At 41.2% G+C, this 18,600-nt stretch overlaps 1 protein-coding gene across 1 annotated transcript in view; it reads left to right on the forward strand.

The window, feature by feature from the left end:
* The first annotated feature begins 402 nt into the window (after window positions 1–402).
* Window positions 403–18,600, forward strand: part of LOC127985571 (cation channel sperm-associated auxiliary subunit gamma-like) — a 32,192-nt gene continuing 13,994 nt past the window's right edge. The window contains exons 1-21 of the mRNA XM_052587619.1: window positions 403–592; window positions 723–1,157; window positions 1,253–1,379; window positions 1,480–1,546; window positions 1,677–1,832; window positions 1,919–2,084; window positions 2,995–3,147; window positions 3,267–3,365; window positions 3,524–3,643; window positions 4,772–4,831; window positions 5,029–5,140; window positions 5,221–5,335; window positions 5,457–5,600; window positions 5,747–5,817; window positions 5,961–6,168; window positions 11,918–11,986; window positions 12,169–12,331; window positions 12,689–12,801; window positions 12,906–12,986; window positions 13,111–13,167; window positions 13,260–13,416. Of these exons, the coding sequence (XP_052443579.1) occupies window positions 1,028–1,157; window positions 1,253–1,379; window positions 1,480–1,546; window positions 1,677–1,832; window positions 1,919–2,084; window positions 2,995–3,147; window positions 3,267–3,365; window positions 3,524–3,643; window positions 4,772–4,831; window positions 5,029–5,140; window positions 5,221–5,335; window positions 5,457–5,600; window positions 5,747–5,817; window positions 5,961–6,168; window positions 11,918–11,986; window positions 12,169–12,331; window positions 12,689–12,801; window positions 12,906–12,986; window positions 13,111–13,167; window positions 13,260–13,416 (2,368 nt within the window). The 5' untranslated portion in view covers window positions 403–592; window positions 723–1,027. The remainder of the gene's footprint in view (window positions 593–722; window positions 1,158–1,252; window positions 1,380–1,479; window positions 1,547–1,676; window positions 1,833–1,918; window positions 2,085–2,994; window positions 3,148–3,266; window positions 3,366–3,523; window positions 3,644–4,771; window positions 4,832–5,028; window positions 5,141–5,220; window positions 5,336–5,456; window positions 5,601–5,746; window positions 5,818–5,960; window positions 6,169–11,917; window positions 11,987–12,168; window positions 12,332–12,688; window positions 12,802–12,905; window positions 12,987–13,110; window positions 13,168–13,259; window positions 13,417–18,600) is intronic.

Here is an 18,600-nt window from a genome sequence, read left to right on the forward strand (position 1 = left end):
AAGAAAAACATAATCAAAGTAGTCCATGTGACATCAGAGGGTCCGTTGGAATTTTTTGAAGCATCGAAAATACATTTTGGTCCAAAAATAACAAAAATTACGACTTTATTCAGCACCGAAAAGAAGACAAAGCTGAATAAAGTTGTAGTTTTTGTTATTTTTGGACCAAAATGTATTTTCTATGCTTCAGTGTTTTTCTTACCTTTCTGGACATGGACAGTATACCGTACACACAGTTTCAATGGAGGTACAGAAAGCTCTCGGACTAAATGTCAAATATCTTAAACTGTGTTCTGAAGATAAAAGGAAGTCTCACGGGTTTGGAACGACATGAGGGTGAGTCATTAATGACATAATTTTAATATTTGGGTGAAGTAACCATTTAAATCAATTCCAATCTGTTTCAGAAATGGCTCAGATTGTGATTGTGCTGCTTGCACTATCAGTGCTTGGTTTTATACCATCTCGCGCTGGAGAGTGTGAGTGGGACATGAGGCTGTGTAAAACCGAACCTGTTTCCACTGGAACGTGCAGCCTCGGGACTGGTGGCATGGATGTGCGAGATCTGGACCCTATGGAAATGCAAAAAAATGTAAGCTCACGCACTTGATATCATCCAAAAGATAGTGTGACCATTAACATAAAATAAATCTTAATTTATTCATTGTGTAGTGAATTTTGTGTGTGCATTAAGTGTCATTGTATTCTGTTGTGTCTCACAGATGGGATTTCCATATTACCTGAAGCTAGACCTGCTGTGTGGCTTTAAGGTAGTAAATTCCCCTCCTATTTAGAGGTCTGATATATCGACTTTTTGAAAAAGATAGCACTTGTAGATCTTTTTGGAACTGTTAGGTATCTGTAAAAGTTAGGCAAAAGTTAGAAGCACACATCAAGCAAGAAAAATAAGTTAAAATATTTTTAAAAATAAAAATTTAAAATATTCAGTTATCCAAACTTGATGTGCAGTAGTGTATATTAGTATTTTTATATTTATTGGGTGTCTCAGGAGTTTTCAGGCAGAGCCATGCTGGAGGACTCAATGACCGGGTTGACTCCAAAAGCGGTTGTTATGTTCCAAGAGCCCACACACCCCACTCACTTCAAACCGCAGAGACTTGAGGTGGAGCTGTCTGTTGCTTCACTATCGGACAGTGGTGTGTGTGTGTGTAACATTTCAGCACTTAGTAATGGTTGTGAATATAAAGACATTTATTTGTGTTGGTGGTTTTGCTGGTGTGTGTTTGTTAAGCTACCTGTGGAAGTGAGATGTGCGAGTTTAGCTGGTACGCCCCAATGCCCATCATCAATGGGTCAGTGGTGCAACGGGTGAAGGTAAAATCCATTGAAATGAGTTCTCAGCATCTGCATGAGAAAAGGTGGGTGTATATTTACATATATCTGTTTGTTTTAATACATTATTGTCTACACATAATAATAACCTGAGTCTGATTCTGTGATGGTGAAAACTATGTGCAGTTTTGCCCTAAATGTAAACGGCTACATGGTCACTACAGAGAAGGGAGAAGCATCCTTTGGCACTGAGGTGAGGTCAGACAGCTGATGTACAGTGTACATCAATATCAAGAGCAAGTGATATAATGGAAAATAGGATTTAAAGAATTGTACTAAAGTTTTGCCCTCATTTATTTGCATGTGGTGGTTTTTGTGAATAGATACGGGCTTTAGAAGACGTGCTGAGAGTTGGTAGTCCTTCCCGTCCACTCTGGTCTGTAGTGGACCATGCTCCTGTTCTCTTGTTGCCAGGAATACCAGACTTGACAGCTGTTCTCATGACTGCTACTGAGTTCCAGCATACATCCCTCATAGAGGTTGTCCATAAACTGACAGTGCATCCATAACATTTGCATGTAGAGCCAGTGCCAATCTTTAAATTAATTTAAATGTGCATGTATAGGTGAGTCTAAAGAGCTCATCAGGCTCTTGGGAGTGTCTACAGGCAGAGTCTTCTATGATCCAAGAAACTTTATCTACAGAGAGCTCACTATTTGTCATACACAATCAAGAACTTTACCGTTTCCTAGGAAACTATTCTCTTCTTCCCCTCAGAGTGCCACCATCAGGTACAAGAGAATTTATCTGGGTGTCCTAAATTTGATTTATTTTTGAGCACTGGTGATATATTTGTATGTATAAATCTGTATATACTCTTAGGAGAGTTCAGCAAAGACCAGATTTTAAGCTTTTAACGGGGGTTGAATGGAAAAGAATTATGAAAGGGCTTCTTTTCTTATTCACACACATTTAAGAGCAGTATTTTATTCTGTGAGAATGCAAAACTTAGGCAGTATTTTATATTTTTGATTACAAATTAGTCACCCTAGTACAGAATTATTTTTTCACGTTCATAATCAGAAACATAAACCTCAGGGCTGGGCTGTTATCCATCCTGTCAATCACATGAGATCTCAGCAGTTATGCCCAAATGGTACATGCTGCGGTATGTGTACAGTGTGTGACACAAATTTCATTATCAGGACAGCACACGTGTCACTGAATGTGCACAGACCAATTTTTCTAATTGCAAACAATAACAATCTATTCGATTCCAGTTAGACAAAATCAAGTCCTGCCCTACATTTTTTTTCTCCTTCAAGAAGCTATTTCACTTGAATATACTTTTCAAAAAATAAAAAGAGATAGAGAATCACATTGCCATTGATGTGGCATTCAATAAAAGCATTTATGTTCTGTAACATGATGCATTTCAAAGCGAAAACTGAGTATTCAATTGCAAATAATGAAGAGAGGACTTTTGTATATTGGGAAATGTAGGCTCTTGTTTTCTTTATGATTTTTTATTTTATTGTATGGTAGAATAATCTGATTATTACATATTTAATGAAATAGTTTGAAAATATTTTTATTCTTTTAGAATAATGGAGGGGATGCACAATAATGTAAAGGATGTTTATTGAAAGGGTAATTTAGTTTTTATGTCTTTATTGACTCTGAAACATCTCTTTTTCATAGATACATGGGAAAAGGTATTAAGTGCAGTCTGCGTGTCTGGTTTGGTACCAGTGAGTATTCCTCATCATGGTAGAGAGTACTTCTATGTTCTTGGGGGAGGCTTGCAGAGTGGAACCCTGTACCGTGCAGAGGTTTACGGTCAGATACTGAACTATTGAGCATTCTCTCCGATACAACTTTTTCCCTCCAATATAATTTTGATAAGGCAAGATCTTAAATGATAAATCCCTCATCCTGCCTGCATTCATAAGCTATCTAATTTTCTCCACCAGATGGTGATGTTACGTTTATAGAGTTGTTGGATTCTGTTGGCTTCACCGCTTGCGAGATTGTGGCATTTTATAAAAACCTTAAAAGAAGCACTTTGAATGGTGAGTGTATTGTTATGAAATGCATTAACCTAAATATATACATTAATTTTCCTTTTCTGGTTGATTGATTGTCATATAGATCATATGAGGTCAATTCCTGATGTGTTAACTATTTCATTATAAGTATGTAATTATACTGGTGTGGTCTTCTTCTCCAGACTCCAGTTGCCAGGTGCGCTCAGTGGCCCAGAATGCCCTGACCGATGTAACTGATATCATACTAGTAGAGCTGCTTCTCCATGAAGATCAAGAGCCTTCTTACATACTGCTCACTTTTGGTAATACACTGCTGTTACATTACATACAAACAGGAGTTGGTAGCCTAATGATTTTACCTCCTTTATAAACATCACATTAATATAATATATACAGTTTTCTTAGCCTTAACCCTGCAGTGACCCGAGGTATTTAATCTTTCCCGTTAGCATACTGTAACATTGGAGAATAGCTCATATGACTATAAGATTATACTTGTTTACTGTAAGCATTTTAAAGACAAATGATTGAACTTCCTACTCAAAGCAGAAGATTGTTAAATAGGAGCAGAGGCTGTTTTTCTGAGGTGGCCATGTTTTAACGAATCAAAATCATGTTTATGCATGCTCAGCTCAGGGAAGGGACAAAATTCATTTTTTTTGGAAAACACACAGATAATTTTACTTGATTTCTGCTCATTTGCAGAATGCTCCTTCCTTGTATAGATATGCATCCCAAAATGCCATTATTTAAGCACAGTACATTAGCAGTGAAAGATGGCCCCTGAGGTAATATGACTGCCTCCACCTCCACCTTTTTTTTTCACTCATAAATGACACAAAATCTCATCTCAACACATTTAGTGTATGGCTTCGTTCTTCTTAATTATTCCATTTCTTCTTTCCATTTGTAAGATTTATTCAGTTGAAAATGTTTTTAAGTTAATTGATCTGATTTTTGTGATGATGATGACAGTGTAACATGTTGAATTTCAAAGCGTTTTATCTATTTGTTAATGAGGGATTTGTTAATGACACTAGTCCGTATTGTGACTTGCATTTAACTGTACTGACCTACTTTAGATTTATTCATCCACAACTTGATAAATATAACTGGCATCATACTAGTAAAACTGCTTTCCCATCAAGACTGAGAGCATTCTTTCACACTGCTCACTGTGACATTTTCTGTGACATTCCACATTATACAGTAAACTCCATTTTTATTAATGTATACTGTGATTTTGCTTGCATTTTCCAAATCATGGAAATAATAGGGCGCTGAATATATTTAAATATGTTACAATTTAAAAGTAAATGCATGTTGTTTTTAAAGAAGGCATCTTCCCCCATCTCACCCTATTATTGAGAACTCTGTTCACAAATCTGTCACAATCAGGAATGGATTTGACTTGTTTTGTTTCCTCACAGATGGTGATTTCCAGATGAATGAGATTTTACCCGGGTTCATCCTTTATAGTCAGAGGCAATGTGAGCACACTCACATTTTTATGTGTCTGACCTAGCGTCCATATGTAGATTCAATGATGTAAATATGTTTTGTGTGTGTGTGTGTGTGTGTGGGTGGGTGTGTGTTCATATGAGACTGAATGAATGTTTTGCAGGTATTTTATCATTTTAATAAAATGTGTTTACAGTATTTGTGTGTGTGAATGTGTGTGTAACAGGGCACCAAGAGAGAAGTTCTTTGAACCTGAAATTCAATGGAATGACACTTAACCCCAGCACTGGAATTCTATACATCTGGGGAAACTCACTCATCTTTTCTTATATTCTTACGTACGTGCACACATGTGCAATGACACTGAAACACGCATTTACAAAATTATGTTAACATGTTTTTGTGTGTGTTTGTTCAGTTGGGAGGATGAGCAGAGTTTTTGGCACGACTGCGGATTTCCTAGTGACCAGATGATAAAATATTTCACTCTTTCTTATGATGGAACATTTGTCTTTGTTACCGAACAGGAGGAGGTGTGTATATTATTATATGATTATAATAATTATGAAACAATAATCTATCCATTCATATCAACAAACAAAAGCAATAAACAAGTTAATCACAAATGTTAATTTCTTGTGTTTCTCCCTGAAGCTGTGGTGGGGTCAAGAAAGAACAGATTCTGTGTTTCGTTTGCGACCATCTCAGGGCTGGAATGAGTTGTCCCATCTACAAGCTCTTCCTGGTGATCACAGCACACTCACAGTGTTTTATGATGGAGATAAAGAGTTACAAGAGGTGTGTGCAAGCACACTCATAAACAGAAAATACCCCCTGGAACAGGTCTACAATATTAAAAAGGTTAATGAATAATAACACTATGACTATGCGTACATGTATGTATGCTTGTGTTTGTATGTGTGTTTGTCTGTATGAGAGTGCAGGTGCTGTACACAGTTGACTTGGATGGGAAAGGCACTGTTGTGAAGAGGAAAATCCCAGTGGCCGAGATTTTGTATGACGGTCATTTTGTTTAACTTAATTTTTAATTTTTGAGTGAATGAGCATTATTTTTTTATTTTTATAATATTGTAATTTTTTTATTTAGATTTTCTAACCTCTTAATTTGACGCATCTCTCTCTCTCTTTTCCGCACAGGTCATTTATTCATCTGCCAATCCTGTCCACATGTCCCTTTGACCTAGAGTACAGTGTCCCTCATATAGAGAGCTTTAACCGATTACAGCGGTACTCAGTCAACCCTCAACTAGTGACGTCTTCCTCTGAATTACACAGCACACATTCATTGGCTCTGTACCAGGGCCTTGTCTACTACCTGTTGCAGTTGCATGCACAATACCTCATGGTATTAATAATACCATGTCCACTCACTATAAATCAGGCATATATTTCAGTCCCTGCAGGATTTAGCGATTTTGCGATTGCTGAATTTATCACAAAATCAAGCAATCTCCTTAGTTTTCACAAAAGATGGCAAATTTTCGTAATTGCCACAAATTTTTTGCATAATTTAGGTGACGTCATCGCAATGCATATTCAGTCAAAGAAAGGCCTTATGTTCTCACCAGGACCGATTTACAAGAGCTTCATTGGATAAACAAACCGAGAGAGGAACGAATCCGCACTACTAGTTTGAGCTGCGCAGACCGTTTATCTGCTCGAGCCAGAGCCGCGGGCTGATCTTGATCGCGCGACACAGTTATACACAACGCTGGGAGATACAATGTGAAGAAAGCGGTCGAATTCACCACAGGATCAACATCTCTGTGAAATTTTGTGAGAAGCATTCAAATTCAGCCAAGAATTCTGTTAAAGCTGATATCAGAACAAACGCCACTGATGTGGAAACCAGGAAAAACATTGTTCAGTAAACACAAAATCTCCACCATTGACGATGGATTTAAAGGGGGGGTGAAATGCTCATTTTCACTCAATATCCTGTTAATCTTGAGTACCTATAGAGTAGTACTGCATCCTTCATAACTCCAAAAAGTCTTTAGTTTTATTATATTCATAAGAGAAAGATAGTCTGTACCAATTTTTCCCGGAAAAACACGACCGGCTGGAGGCTTGACTTGTGGGCGGAGCTAAAGAATCACGAGCGCAAGTAGGCTTTTACGTTGAGAGCGTTTGGAAGCTGTGACTTTACCGTGAGGAAAAACAAACCATGGCTAACAGTCAGATTCAGCGTATATTTATGATCCAGAATCAGATCCAGAGGCTGAAATTTAACAAGAGCAGCATCAGCAACAACGTCTCTATGTGGTATGTACTGAAACTGTATATATTTGCTTAGCGGTTTTGGAAAATAACTAAGTTCCACTTTGTCGTCTTTTTTTTTTTTTTAAGCTGTACATGTGGAAAGTGCAGTTTGATGACCACCTCGCATGTTGTTTACTTGATGTGCTTACACGACGATAGCTAAGTTAACAACACAGAGATATTTGAAGCAGTTTTACAGTTTTGAAGCATGCGGTTCGTTGGGACTGCATTATCCTTAAAGGGGGGGTGAAATGCTATTTCATGCATACTGAGTTTTTTACTATACAGGTATACAAACTATACAGGTATTCAAGGGCAGGCTCTAAGATGGTTTAGATCCTACCTGTCCGATCGCTACCATTTTGTTTACTTAAATGGGGAGTCATCTCATTTATCATCAGTAAAATATGGAGTGCCACAAGGATCCGTCCTAGGTCCCCTTCTATTTTCAATATACATGTTGCCCCTTGGTAATATTATTAGAAAATACGGAATTAGCTTCCACTGTTATGCTGATGATACTCAGCTATATATCTCAACGAGACCAGATGAAACTTCCCAATTATATAAGCTAACAGAGTGTGTTAAAAATGTAAAAGATTGGATGACAAATAATTTTCTCCAATTAAATTCAGATAAGACAGAGATACTAATTATTGGACCAAAAAACACTACACAGAATCTTGTAGATTACAATCTGCAACTAGACGGATGTACTGTTACTTCCTCTACAGTCATTAGACAGCAATTTGTCTTTTGAAAGTCATATTTCCAATTTTACAAAAACTGCATTCTTCCATCTTAGAAACATTGTCAAGCTACGAAACATGTTATCTGTTTCTAATGCAGAAAAGCTGGTTCATGCATTCATGACCACTAGACTGGACTATTGTAATGCACTTCTAGGTGGTTGTCCTGCTTCGTCAATAAACAAGCTACAGGTAGTCCAAAATGCAGCTGCTAGAGTCCTTACCAGGTCAAGAAAATATGATCATATTACCCCAATTTTACAGTCTCTGCACTGGCTACCTATTAAGTTCCGTATCAGTTACAAATTATCATTACTTGCCTATAAGGCCCTAAATGGTTTAGCTCCTGCATACCTAACTAGCCTTCTACCACGTTACAACCCATCACGCTCCCTAAGGTCAAAAAACACTGGACTTTTGGTCGTTCCTAGGATAGCAAAGTCCACTAAAGGAGGTAGAGCTTTCTCACATTTGGCTCCCAAACTCTGGAATAGCCTTCCTGATAATGTTCGGGGTTCAGACACACTCTCTCTGTTTAAATCTAGATTAAAAACACATCTCTTTCGCCAAGCATTCGAATAATGTATCTTTTTAATTGTGAGTGTAGTTGCATCTGATCAAAGGTGCATTTTTATTCATTAGCTTGGGTTAAACTAATTTTACTTTGTTGGATCAGGAGCTATGCTAATGATGTCTGTATTTTGTTTCTATGTTTCGCGTAACTAGGATTTACACAAGCTCCAGTCTGGATCCAGAAAACCTGAGAAGAGATGATGCTGACCCCTCAGAGGACCTCAGATGATGCTAACCCTGAATCAACAAACAGAACTAACAATTATTGCTAAATGTGTGACTGAATCATATAATAACTTAATTAATAATACTGATAGTTCATCGTCTAGCTGACTACGTCTTGTATTATTATTATTTTTTTTTCTAAAATCCTGTCAAATGTGCACAAACTACTAGCTACTAATAAATATTGTAGAAACATAATTTTCTGTAAAGTTGCTTTGTAACGATTTGTTTTGTAAAAAGCGCTATACAAATAAACTTGAATTGAAACTTGAATTGAATTGAATTACACTGTTAAAGAGTTGGATTCCCATGCTAAACATGGACAAAGTTTCAAAAATTAAGTTTTTTTCTGTTCCAAAAATATTCCTTCCGGGTTGTCGCAAGTTTCAGAAAGTTTTTTCCTTGTATGGCTCTGTGTGACGTTAGATGGAGCGGAATTTCCTTATATGGGTCCTAAGGGCATTTCTGCCGGAAGAGCGCGCGCTCCCGTATAGCAGAGCAATGAGAGGCTGAGCACAGACAATCACTGATCAGAGCGAGAGCGTCCAGAAATGTCACAAAAGGAGTGTGTTTTTGGTTGCCAGGGCAAGACAACCCTGCACAGATCACCAAAGAAAAAACAGCATTAAGGGATCAGTGGACGGAGTTTATTTTTACAGAGCATCAATGGAGTTGTGCAAGTGTTTGTGTTTGTTCCCTGCATTTCTAAAATGCTTGTTTTACAAACAAAGCCCAGTTTGACGACGGATTTGCATATCGTTTATTTCTTAAGGATGATGCAATCCCAACGAAAAAGGGTCAAGATTGTGTGTTGGAACCACAGGCGGTAAGTAAAACTGCTTAAAATATCTCTGCCTCCTTGTTAGTGCATCCGCCTCCCATCGGAGACCCGGGTTCAACCCCCGCTCGGAGCGAGTCGTTGCTGCTGCTGCTCTCGTTCAGTTACAGCCTTCACAGCTTCCAAACGCTCTCAACGTAAAAGCCTACTCGCGCTCGTGTTTCTTTAGCTCCGCCCACACGTCACGCCTCCAGGCACTCGTGTTTTTCCGGGAAAAATCGGTACAGACTATCTTTCTCTTATGAATATAATAAAACTAAATACTTTTTGGAGTTATGAAGGATGCAGTACTACTCTATAGGTACTCAAGATTAACAGGATATTGAGTGAAAACAAGCATTTCACCCCCCCTTTAAGAAATAAACGATGTGCAAATCCGGCGTCAAACTGGGCCTTGTTTGTAAAACAAGCATCTTCGAAATGCAGGGAACAAACACAAACACTTGCACAACTCCGTAGATGCTCTGTAAAAATAAACTCCATCCACTGGTCCCTTAATGCTGTTTTTTTTTTTTTTTTTGTAATCTCTGCAGGGTTGTCTTGCCCTGGCAACCAAAAACACACTTCTTTTGTGACTTTTCGCGATGCTCTCGCTCTGATCAGTGAATGTCTGTGCTCTCAGATCCATACTCGGGAAAAAAACTTTCCGAAACTTGTGACAAACCGGAAGGAGTATTTTTGGAACAGTAATACTCCTTCAAACGTACAACTTAATTTTTGAAACTTTGTCCATGTTTAGCATGGGAATCCAACTCTTGAACAGTGTAAAAAACTCAGTATGCATGAAATAGCATTTCACCTCCCTTTAACAGTAAACTACAGGGACAACTTGTGGCAGAAATGGTCTAATGTATTTGAGTGATTTTAAATGCTCCACACAACTTTTTCCAGCACTTCAATGCTTTAAGTATTACAGAATTTGAAAGTTATTTTTAATGTGACGATATTTGTTCATCTTTAATAGATATCCCCGTTGTATAAAACTAAAAGTTTTATAATGTAGGAAAGCAAACACTTATTTAAAAATAAAAATAAAATATTAAATGACCACTAGTAGATGGCTGCAGAGAAGTACTTATAGGCCATTTCCACTCCCTAATATAGCCTATGTAAATGCAGAAATCAGATGTGTTTGAGTCTGAGATGTACATGTGTGATTAGGGAGAGTGCTTTACTGTCAGGTGCTGGAGCCACCTTCTGTAGAACTTAATGGCACAGGTGCTGGTGTCGTTCTACAGCCCTACAGTGGTTCTCGAAGTCAGAAAAGTCATAACAGTGTTAGAAGAATGTTCTCTGTGGTATATTTTCTCTGCAAAACAATAAGAAATGCAGCAAATATCATCGCAAATTTTGAGAAGAGCCGCAACAAAATATGGAGTGCCATATTTAATTTTGATCGCAAAAATCACTAAAATACAAAATTCGTGAAATCCTGGAGGGATTGATATTTATACACTGTATTTATATGAATTGTTATTGTAGATGTAGCTACTACCTGTAAAAGCTGGTTTCAAAATAATTACTTATATTTTAACATTATCCTGTGGATATCACTTTCTGCTGCAGAGAAGATTTTGAAAGATACATCTTCATATACAGTTGCAATCAAAATTATTCAACCCCTCAGAGACTGCAGTACTTTACAAATGCAAGCTTTTCTAAAGATCCAGATACAAAATAAAAATTGCATCTATAACAGTTCACTGGCATATTAAAAGTGATATTGTCAATATATAATGTAATATTTTTTAGTTTTTAATAATACTGCTATGTCATAATTATTCAACCCCTATTCAACATTGCTGTTTTTTAATCACTTATTTGCATGGTGAGGAATAAAATGGTCTCAAAACACAATTAAGCTTTTAGAAACTCTATTAAAAACAGAAATAGCTTGAGCTGTTACACATACAGTTAGCCCATGCATGTGTTGAGTAGCAAAAATGTCAACAGAGATCTCACAAAAGCTAAAGACATCATGGATTCTTTGAAGCATCAGGCCATTTTGACAAGAATTGGATTGCCTTTGGTGCAAAGAGTGAAGCTGATGATCAGTTGGCTTTCCTGCAGGACAATCATCACAAAGTACACATCCAAATCTACTACTGCTTGGTTCAGGGATCAGTCGTAGAATGTACTTGAGTGACCTGTTCAGTCTCCAGGCTTAATTCTCATTGCGAATATCTGGTTGAATGTTTAGAGCCAATTTGAATTTGATCATGATTCATCAATATTTCATTCTCAGAATCACTCAAAAGTGTATTAACTAATTTTCTCTAATACTTTACTGATGCCTTTGTTAAATTGATTTCATAAAATGTTCTCCGCAGCAATATGTCTTGCAGGTCAAGGGGGTTTCATAATTTTGATTGCAACTGTACATATGCTTATCTTATGTAGTTACATTGTAGTGGAGTTTTATACTGTATTACTCCTTCCTTTTTTAGGTCATTGGAGATCCTAAAGAGAGCCCCATCTCACGCATGGTGGATTCATGCAGTGGTGTGCACTATAAGGTGACCGATTTCTGTTTTAATTCTATTGCAAATAAACAGCTATTAACAGTTTTAAAAATGTAAACAAAAATGCAAGTTAGAACAAAAATACATGTATGAATAGTTCAGATGCGAGTTATATCTTTCAGGCAACTGTCTAATAGAGGTGTCATTTTACCATGTGAATTTTTGTTGTGTTTCAGGACTTTTGTTTGTACCTGTCATATAATAATGTGTCAGGTGTTACCACAGACAGCAAAGGAAACATAACGACAAGACTTCCAGATAGAGTTTACCTGGACAGAACAGCCTCATTCTCATTCTCTCTGTTCATTAGAGCCCATCAGCTCACTCTAGAGTCTATCGGTTAGGAATTGACATACTGTATATGCTTAATCTAATGCTGAATGATTTTTTTTGTACATTTGTAATTCAATCTAAAAAATAGTTTAGACCGTCATTTTAGGTTGTTTTCTGCCTGTCACTTATTTCATGCATTCACAATTGTGCCAATATTTGAGAAGCAGAATGCTGTGAACATCAGCTTGTACGCTTATGCAGAAACACTAATTTGCTTTTGGTGTTAACATTATTATACTTATAGAACTGTATACTTATGTAACTGTATTTTATTTTAAAAAATGTAAAATCATTGTGAAGTACAAAAATGGGGATTAGTTTTATGTATTGACTGGCCTGCTAATAGTATGTGTTTTGTTACAGGAGAGCGTGCAGTAAATGACATCAGAATGTTTGCGACGGTCCCAAATTCTAAATATCTGAGGGTGACTCTCCAGAGATACGTGCAATTTAACTATGGAGGGGTCCTTTATAAGGCACTTAACCCTACCACACAAAAACACCTAGCTATATCAGTTTGTACTATCATATATGGAGTGTTTGTTCATCTGTTACTCTGATCTTCTTCACTGTTATCTAGGTGACGGTGACTGACAAAGGGATGGTTGAAGGCAAGGTGTATCCAGGAGAGAAACTTTTGCCTTTCAGCGTGTTGTTCAGGGTCAGAGTTAAAATATCACTGAAGAAAATGTACAGATTAAAACAATGCAAAAATTAATGATTGGCAATCAGATTTGATATTGTAGATGTATATCTATGGTTTGTGTTTATTTGTTAATTTTCAGATTGGCATTTCACCAAGACAGTGTTTTCAGCAGATTGACCGTGGGATGGTTCTCAGTGTAATGCTCATACATCTTCACTCTTTTACTCTGTTGTTCTCCTCTCCCTTTCTTACTCTTTGAGGCTCATTTTGTCATGTTCTCTCTCTTAGGGTCTGCAGAATTTGCCTGTCTATATTGGTTGCCCTCCTGGTAACCGATTGGTGTTTGATGCCAGTACTGCTCTGCTGGAGGCTGTACGGCTCAACAGAAGGAACTTCAGTTGTTTGAATCCAGACCAAGATACACCCTGTTTCTACTATAAAAACTGTAAGAACCTGCTGCCTGTCACACGTTCACTCCACATGGACTTTTCTCAGACAGCACTGTTTCCCTTGGTTTGTTTATTTTAGACCCTCATTAGTGTCAGATGATCACTAGTACCTCATTTGTTTGTGTATTTTAAGTTCCACAGTTTCAGTTCTTGTTTGTCGGCTCTCATATCTATTATGTATTGTGGTGCTTACTTCTCTGTTGGATTTACTCTCTTTGGATTATTAAAAGACTGTCTATTCATTTAATTCTTCTTCTATAAGTTTGTTTATTCCACCCAGGCATGACAGATGACCCAACCTAGAATAGATAAGCAGTGTTTTTGTGGTAGTGTTTTTGTTTGTTTTTTGGTTGGTTTCTGCACTATGTCTCATAATGTCTCATCCGAAAGACGGTGCTTTTTGACAGCATAGTGTCTCCGTCAATATAATGAGACATTAGGAACTACACAGACCACAGTGTGAGCAATCCCTTTCTGGCCACACTAATACCTCTTGCAACAGCAACCTAGTTTTCCCAGGAGGTCTCCCATCCAGAAACTGACCAGGCTGAACCCTGCTTAGCTTCAGTGGGCAACTAGTCTTGGGCTGCAGAGTGATATGGCTGTGTTTGTTTCTGCAGTTTCTTGTCCAGTCCCTAGCCATTCCTGCCATCTAGTCTTCGTCACCTCACATTATACCCCTAGTGTGTATTCTCAATGGTGTGGCTACACCTCTGGACTACTGGGAGCAACCTTCTCTTGGGTCTGAGGAGCCATTGGCTTCCACGCCTGTTCTCTTTCCTCCCTCAACTCCAGCATTCTGCAGGGTAATCGCAACAGCTCAGTTGTGACCGTCAGGGTCTTCGGTGTCACTCCACTACTTTGGCTCTTTGTCTGCGCGGTGGGCTCTATCTCCAGAAATCCATGGGGCACAGTCTTGGCTGTGGGCTGAACAGCTGCCAACATTATCTGCTCAAGGCTGTTCACTTTCATCATCACCACCTTGGATTTCCTTGTTCTGCCTCCTCCTGGTCATCCGTCCTCCTCCAGAGCCTCCTCCTGCATCTCTCTGCTTTTGTGTGCAACCCCTTTGAAAGCCCCTTTCACGATTCGCATGCTCCTGTTCACCATCCCTGCGCCACTCTCATCCTCCTTGTCTCCTTTTCTTCACAGCCAAGGACACGCCTTCCAGGTGGGGGCATTCTTTCACACTTTTACCCTTCATGGACCTTTGTTTTCAGTCAGCACAATTTCTCTCACTCTTTCAGCTGTGCCCTATCAATTATCCTTTTTAACTAATTTGTTCATGTTTTATTTTTTATTTTGTACTGTTGTCTAAGGTCCACTTATAATGTTATCGATATAAAAAAACACAATTTGTTAATAATAGGCTATTTTCTGTCCTGTTTTTAATCACCCTCAGCAGAATGTTCTGTTTGAATAGCTGTGATGGATTGTAGACTCGGAAGTAAATGCCCACTTGTAACGATCATGCACCAGAGAAACACAAGGAGAGGGAGAGATCCAATTGCAGGTGATTTATTAAACAAATGAGGGTAATCCAAATCAACAGTCCAAGGAGACAAACAAAACAAAAGATTGAACCGGAAGGAAAGGAACGGGAACTCGGAGGACGAGAAGGCAAGGGTAAGACTCGGGAGACGAGAACACTGGTAACACGAAGGGTACTCCATACAAACAACAGGGAAAGATAGGTATTTGTAAGGAGACTAATGACAATAGATTGCCTACACCTGGTGCAATTAACTGGAGTGCAATTACTGTGAAGACAGGACCAGACTAGAGGAATTATAGTGCCTATGGTGAAGTGCCTAAGGAGAAGTGAGCTCACTAGTGGACACCCAGGAAAACAGAGACTGACAGCGTGACATTACCCCCTCCTCCACGGAGCAGCTGCCAGATACTCCACCCGAAACCAAGGGAAAACCAACAGACAAAGAAACTAGGAGGGAGGTGGAGCGGCGGAGGACTAGGGGGAGGGACGGAGGGCCAGATAACATGGTACACAGAGACAGGAGCACCAGGTAGAATGGGGAAACAGAGACAAGACAACCAGGTAAAATGGGGAACCAGAGACAAGAGAAGTGCAACACAAAACAAGGAGTCCAAGAGGGTGGTGGACCGGCGGAGGATCAGGGGGAGGGACGGAGGGCCAGGTCCTAGAGGGAAACGGAACGACAGACACAGACTAGAAACCCAGGAGGGAGGTGGACTGGCGGAGGATCAGGGGGAGGGACGGAGGGCCAGGTCCAAAGGAGGAAACAGACAGAAAAACAAAAGAACACAAAAACATAAGTCCATGAAGGACATCTCGTAATGCCCACCGTGTGGTCAGGGCGGAAGACCACCACCTCCGTGTGGTCGGGACGGATGCCCCCCAGGATGGAGCAGAAAGCCACCACCACCATGTGGTCAAGACAGAAACCCCCCAGGGCGGAGCAGAAGACCACCACAACCGTGTGGTCAGAGCGGAAGCCCCCCAGGGCAGAGCAGAAGACCACCACAACCGTGTAGTCAGGGCGGAGGCCCCCCAGGGCGGAGCAGAAGACCACCACATACTTGTGGTCGAGGCCGGAGTCCCCCAGGGCGGAGCAGAAGACCACCACAGCCATGTGGTCAGGGCGGAAGCCCACCAGGACAGAGCAGAAGACCACCAAATCTGTGTGGCCAGACCAACGGGAGGATGAAACTCTGGTAATCCCATGGTGTTTATACTGGATTCCAGAGGATCGGTGCTGACTTGACTCTGCTCATGAAGATTATTGGTGACTTGCATTTGTTCATGAAGATCCCCGGTGCCTTGACTCAGTCCTTGAAGATCACCGTTGACTTAAATCTATCCTTGAAGATCACCAGTGACTTGACTTGACTCTGAAAGGTCAACGGTGACTAGCCTTGTCTCTGGAAAGTCCATGGTGACTAACCCTGACTCTGAAGGGTCTATTTGCACCTGACTTGACTCTGGAGGGTCAACCGGAATCTGACTCAACTCTGGAAAGTCAATGGGCACCTGACTCGACTCTGGAAGGTCAACAGGAATCTGACTCAACTCTGGAGGGTCAACGGGAATATGACTCGACTCTGGAAGGTCAATCGGAACCTGACTCAACTCCGGAGGGTCAACGGGAACCTGACGCAACTCAGGAAAACCCACTGTAACTGCCACCCTCTGCAGTGGCTCCAGGCTGACGGCCATGTTGCGCAGCGGCGCTGGGTTGTTGGCCATCGTATACTGTGGTGCTGGCTCAGCCGACGTGACGTGAACAGTTTTGGTAATCTCTAGGATTTTTGACAGCCTGGAGAAATAATCCAAAAACGTCTCTGCGGCCATCTTAGGCATTGGCGCTGAGCTGGCGGCCATCTTGCACTGTGGCGCTGGACTGGTGGCCACTTTGTGCTGTGGCGCTGTTCCGGGCGTCCATCTTGCCTCTTGCCGCTGGGTTGGCCGCCATCTTGTGCTGTGGCGCTGGACTGGCGGCCATCTTGCCTCATGGCGCTAAGCTGGCGGCCATCTTGTGCTGTTGTCTGGGGCTGGCTTCCATCTTGCCTCATGGTGATGGGTTGGCAGCTATGTTGCCTCGTGGCACTGAGCTGGCGGCAATCCTGTGCTGTGGTGTGGGACTGGCTTCCATCTTGCCTCGTGGTGCTGGGTTGGCGGCCATGCTGCGGAGCGGCGCTGGGTTGGTGGCCATTTTGTGCAGCGGCCCTAGACTGGCGGCCATCTTGCACAGCGGTGCTGGCTCAGCCAATTTGTACACTTCCTCTCCCCCCTCTGTCCACAATGGGGAAACGGCGGCTCCCATCCGAACCCCGGGTCAACGGGAGGCCACAGTGGAGATCGCTGCTGGACCTCCTCTTGACTACTCACTCCGGAGCTGGGTCTGCATGGTGTGTCATGCACCAGCCCTCAAAAACACTCCATATCAGGGCATACGTTCTTCTAGTTGAGGGAGTCCTAGAACTAAGAATAGTCTCTATTACTGTGGCTGGAAGGCCAGCATCTCTAGTTGGTCCCCCTCAAGGGCCAGACGTGAAGTTTCCAAAGTTCAGGCCGGGGATGACGTACTGTCCCCGGTGCGTGAGAGAAGATCTCTCCTGACTGGAATCGCCATTGGCGAGCAATCGAGGAGGGATATTAGATCTGAGAACTAAACTCCGGTCGTGACGATGCGCTATCAGTAAGAGGCGAGACCCCTGTCGACAGACCTTGGCCAGGACTCCCGGGAGCAGAGCAATCAGAGGAAAGGTGTAAACACGCAGTCTGGGCCACGCATGGGCCATAGCGTCCCGACCCAGGGGAGCTGGATGAGTCAGAGAGATGAAGAGGGGACATTGTGCCATCTCCTGTGAAGCACAGAGGTCTACTTCTGCTACTTGAAATCTTTCCCAGATTTGACTACTTAGGGGTGAAGTTTCCATTTCCCGTGTTTCACAGCTTGTCTGTACAGCAAGTCTGCTCCCACATTCATATGCCCAGGAATGTAAATCGCCCTGAGGGACAGGAACTTGTCCTGTGCCCAAAGCAGAACCTGGTGTGCTAACTCGGTCGAGCGGCGCGACTGCAGTCCACCCTGGCGATTTATGTAAGAGACTACAGATGTGTTGTCCACCCGCACTAGGACATGGTAGCCTCTCAACTGCTGGAGGAAGTATTACTGGGCCAGAAATACTTCATTTCGAGGCAATTGATGTGTCAATTTGAGAAGATGACCTTTCCAGATCCCTTGGTCTGGACAGCCAACTAAGGCCGCTCCCCAGCCCATGAGGGATGTGTCTGTCATTAGCATCTTGCGATGACAACACGGACCTAGAGTGGGACCCAAAGTCAGAAACCAGGGTCTGAACCACATAGATAGGGTACGAAGCCCCTGGCGTTTAACCCTTATTTACCACTGGTGATTGGCCCTTGGATGAAATCCCCTGGCTCTGAGCCACAACTGAAACGATCTCATGTGCAGGAGGCCCAAAGGTATCACCGTGGATGCAGCTGCCATGAGACCTGAACAGTGACATTCTGGCCTAGCTTGATGTTCTTTAGGGTGTATAAAATGGATTTGACACATGCAGGAGACAGCTGTGCCTGCATTGTGATCGAATCCCATCCCAAACCAGAGATTCGAGATGAGCTAGGACGACATGCTGATGTCGAAGCGCAAGCTCTTGAGACTGGGTCAGATTCA

Source organism: Carassius gibelio, chromosome B21 (genome assembly GCF_023724105.1).
Source record: "Carassius gibelio isolate Cgi1373 ecotype wild population from Czech Republic chromosome B21, carGib1.2-hapl.c, whole genome shotgun sequence".
Taxonomy (NCBI): Eukaryota; Metazoa; Chordata; class Actinopteri; order Cypriniformes; family Cyprinidae; genus Carassius; species Carassius gibelio.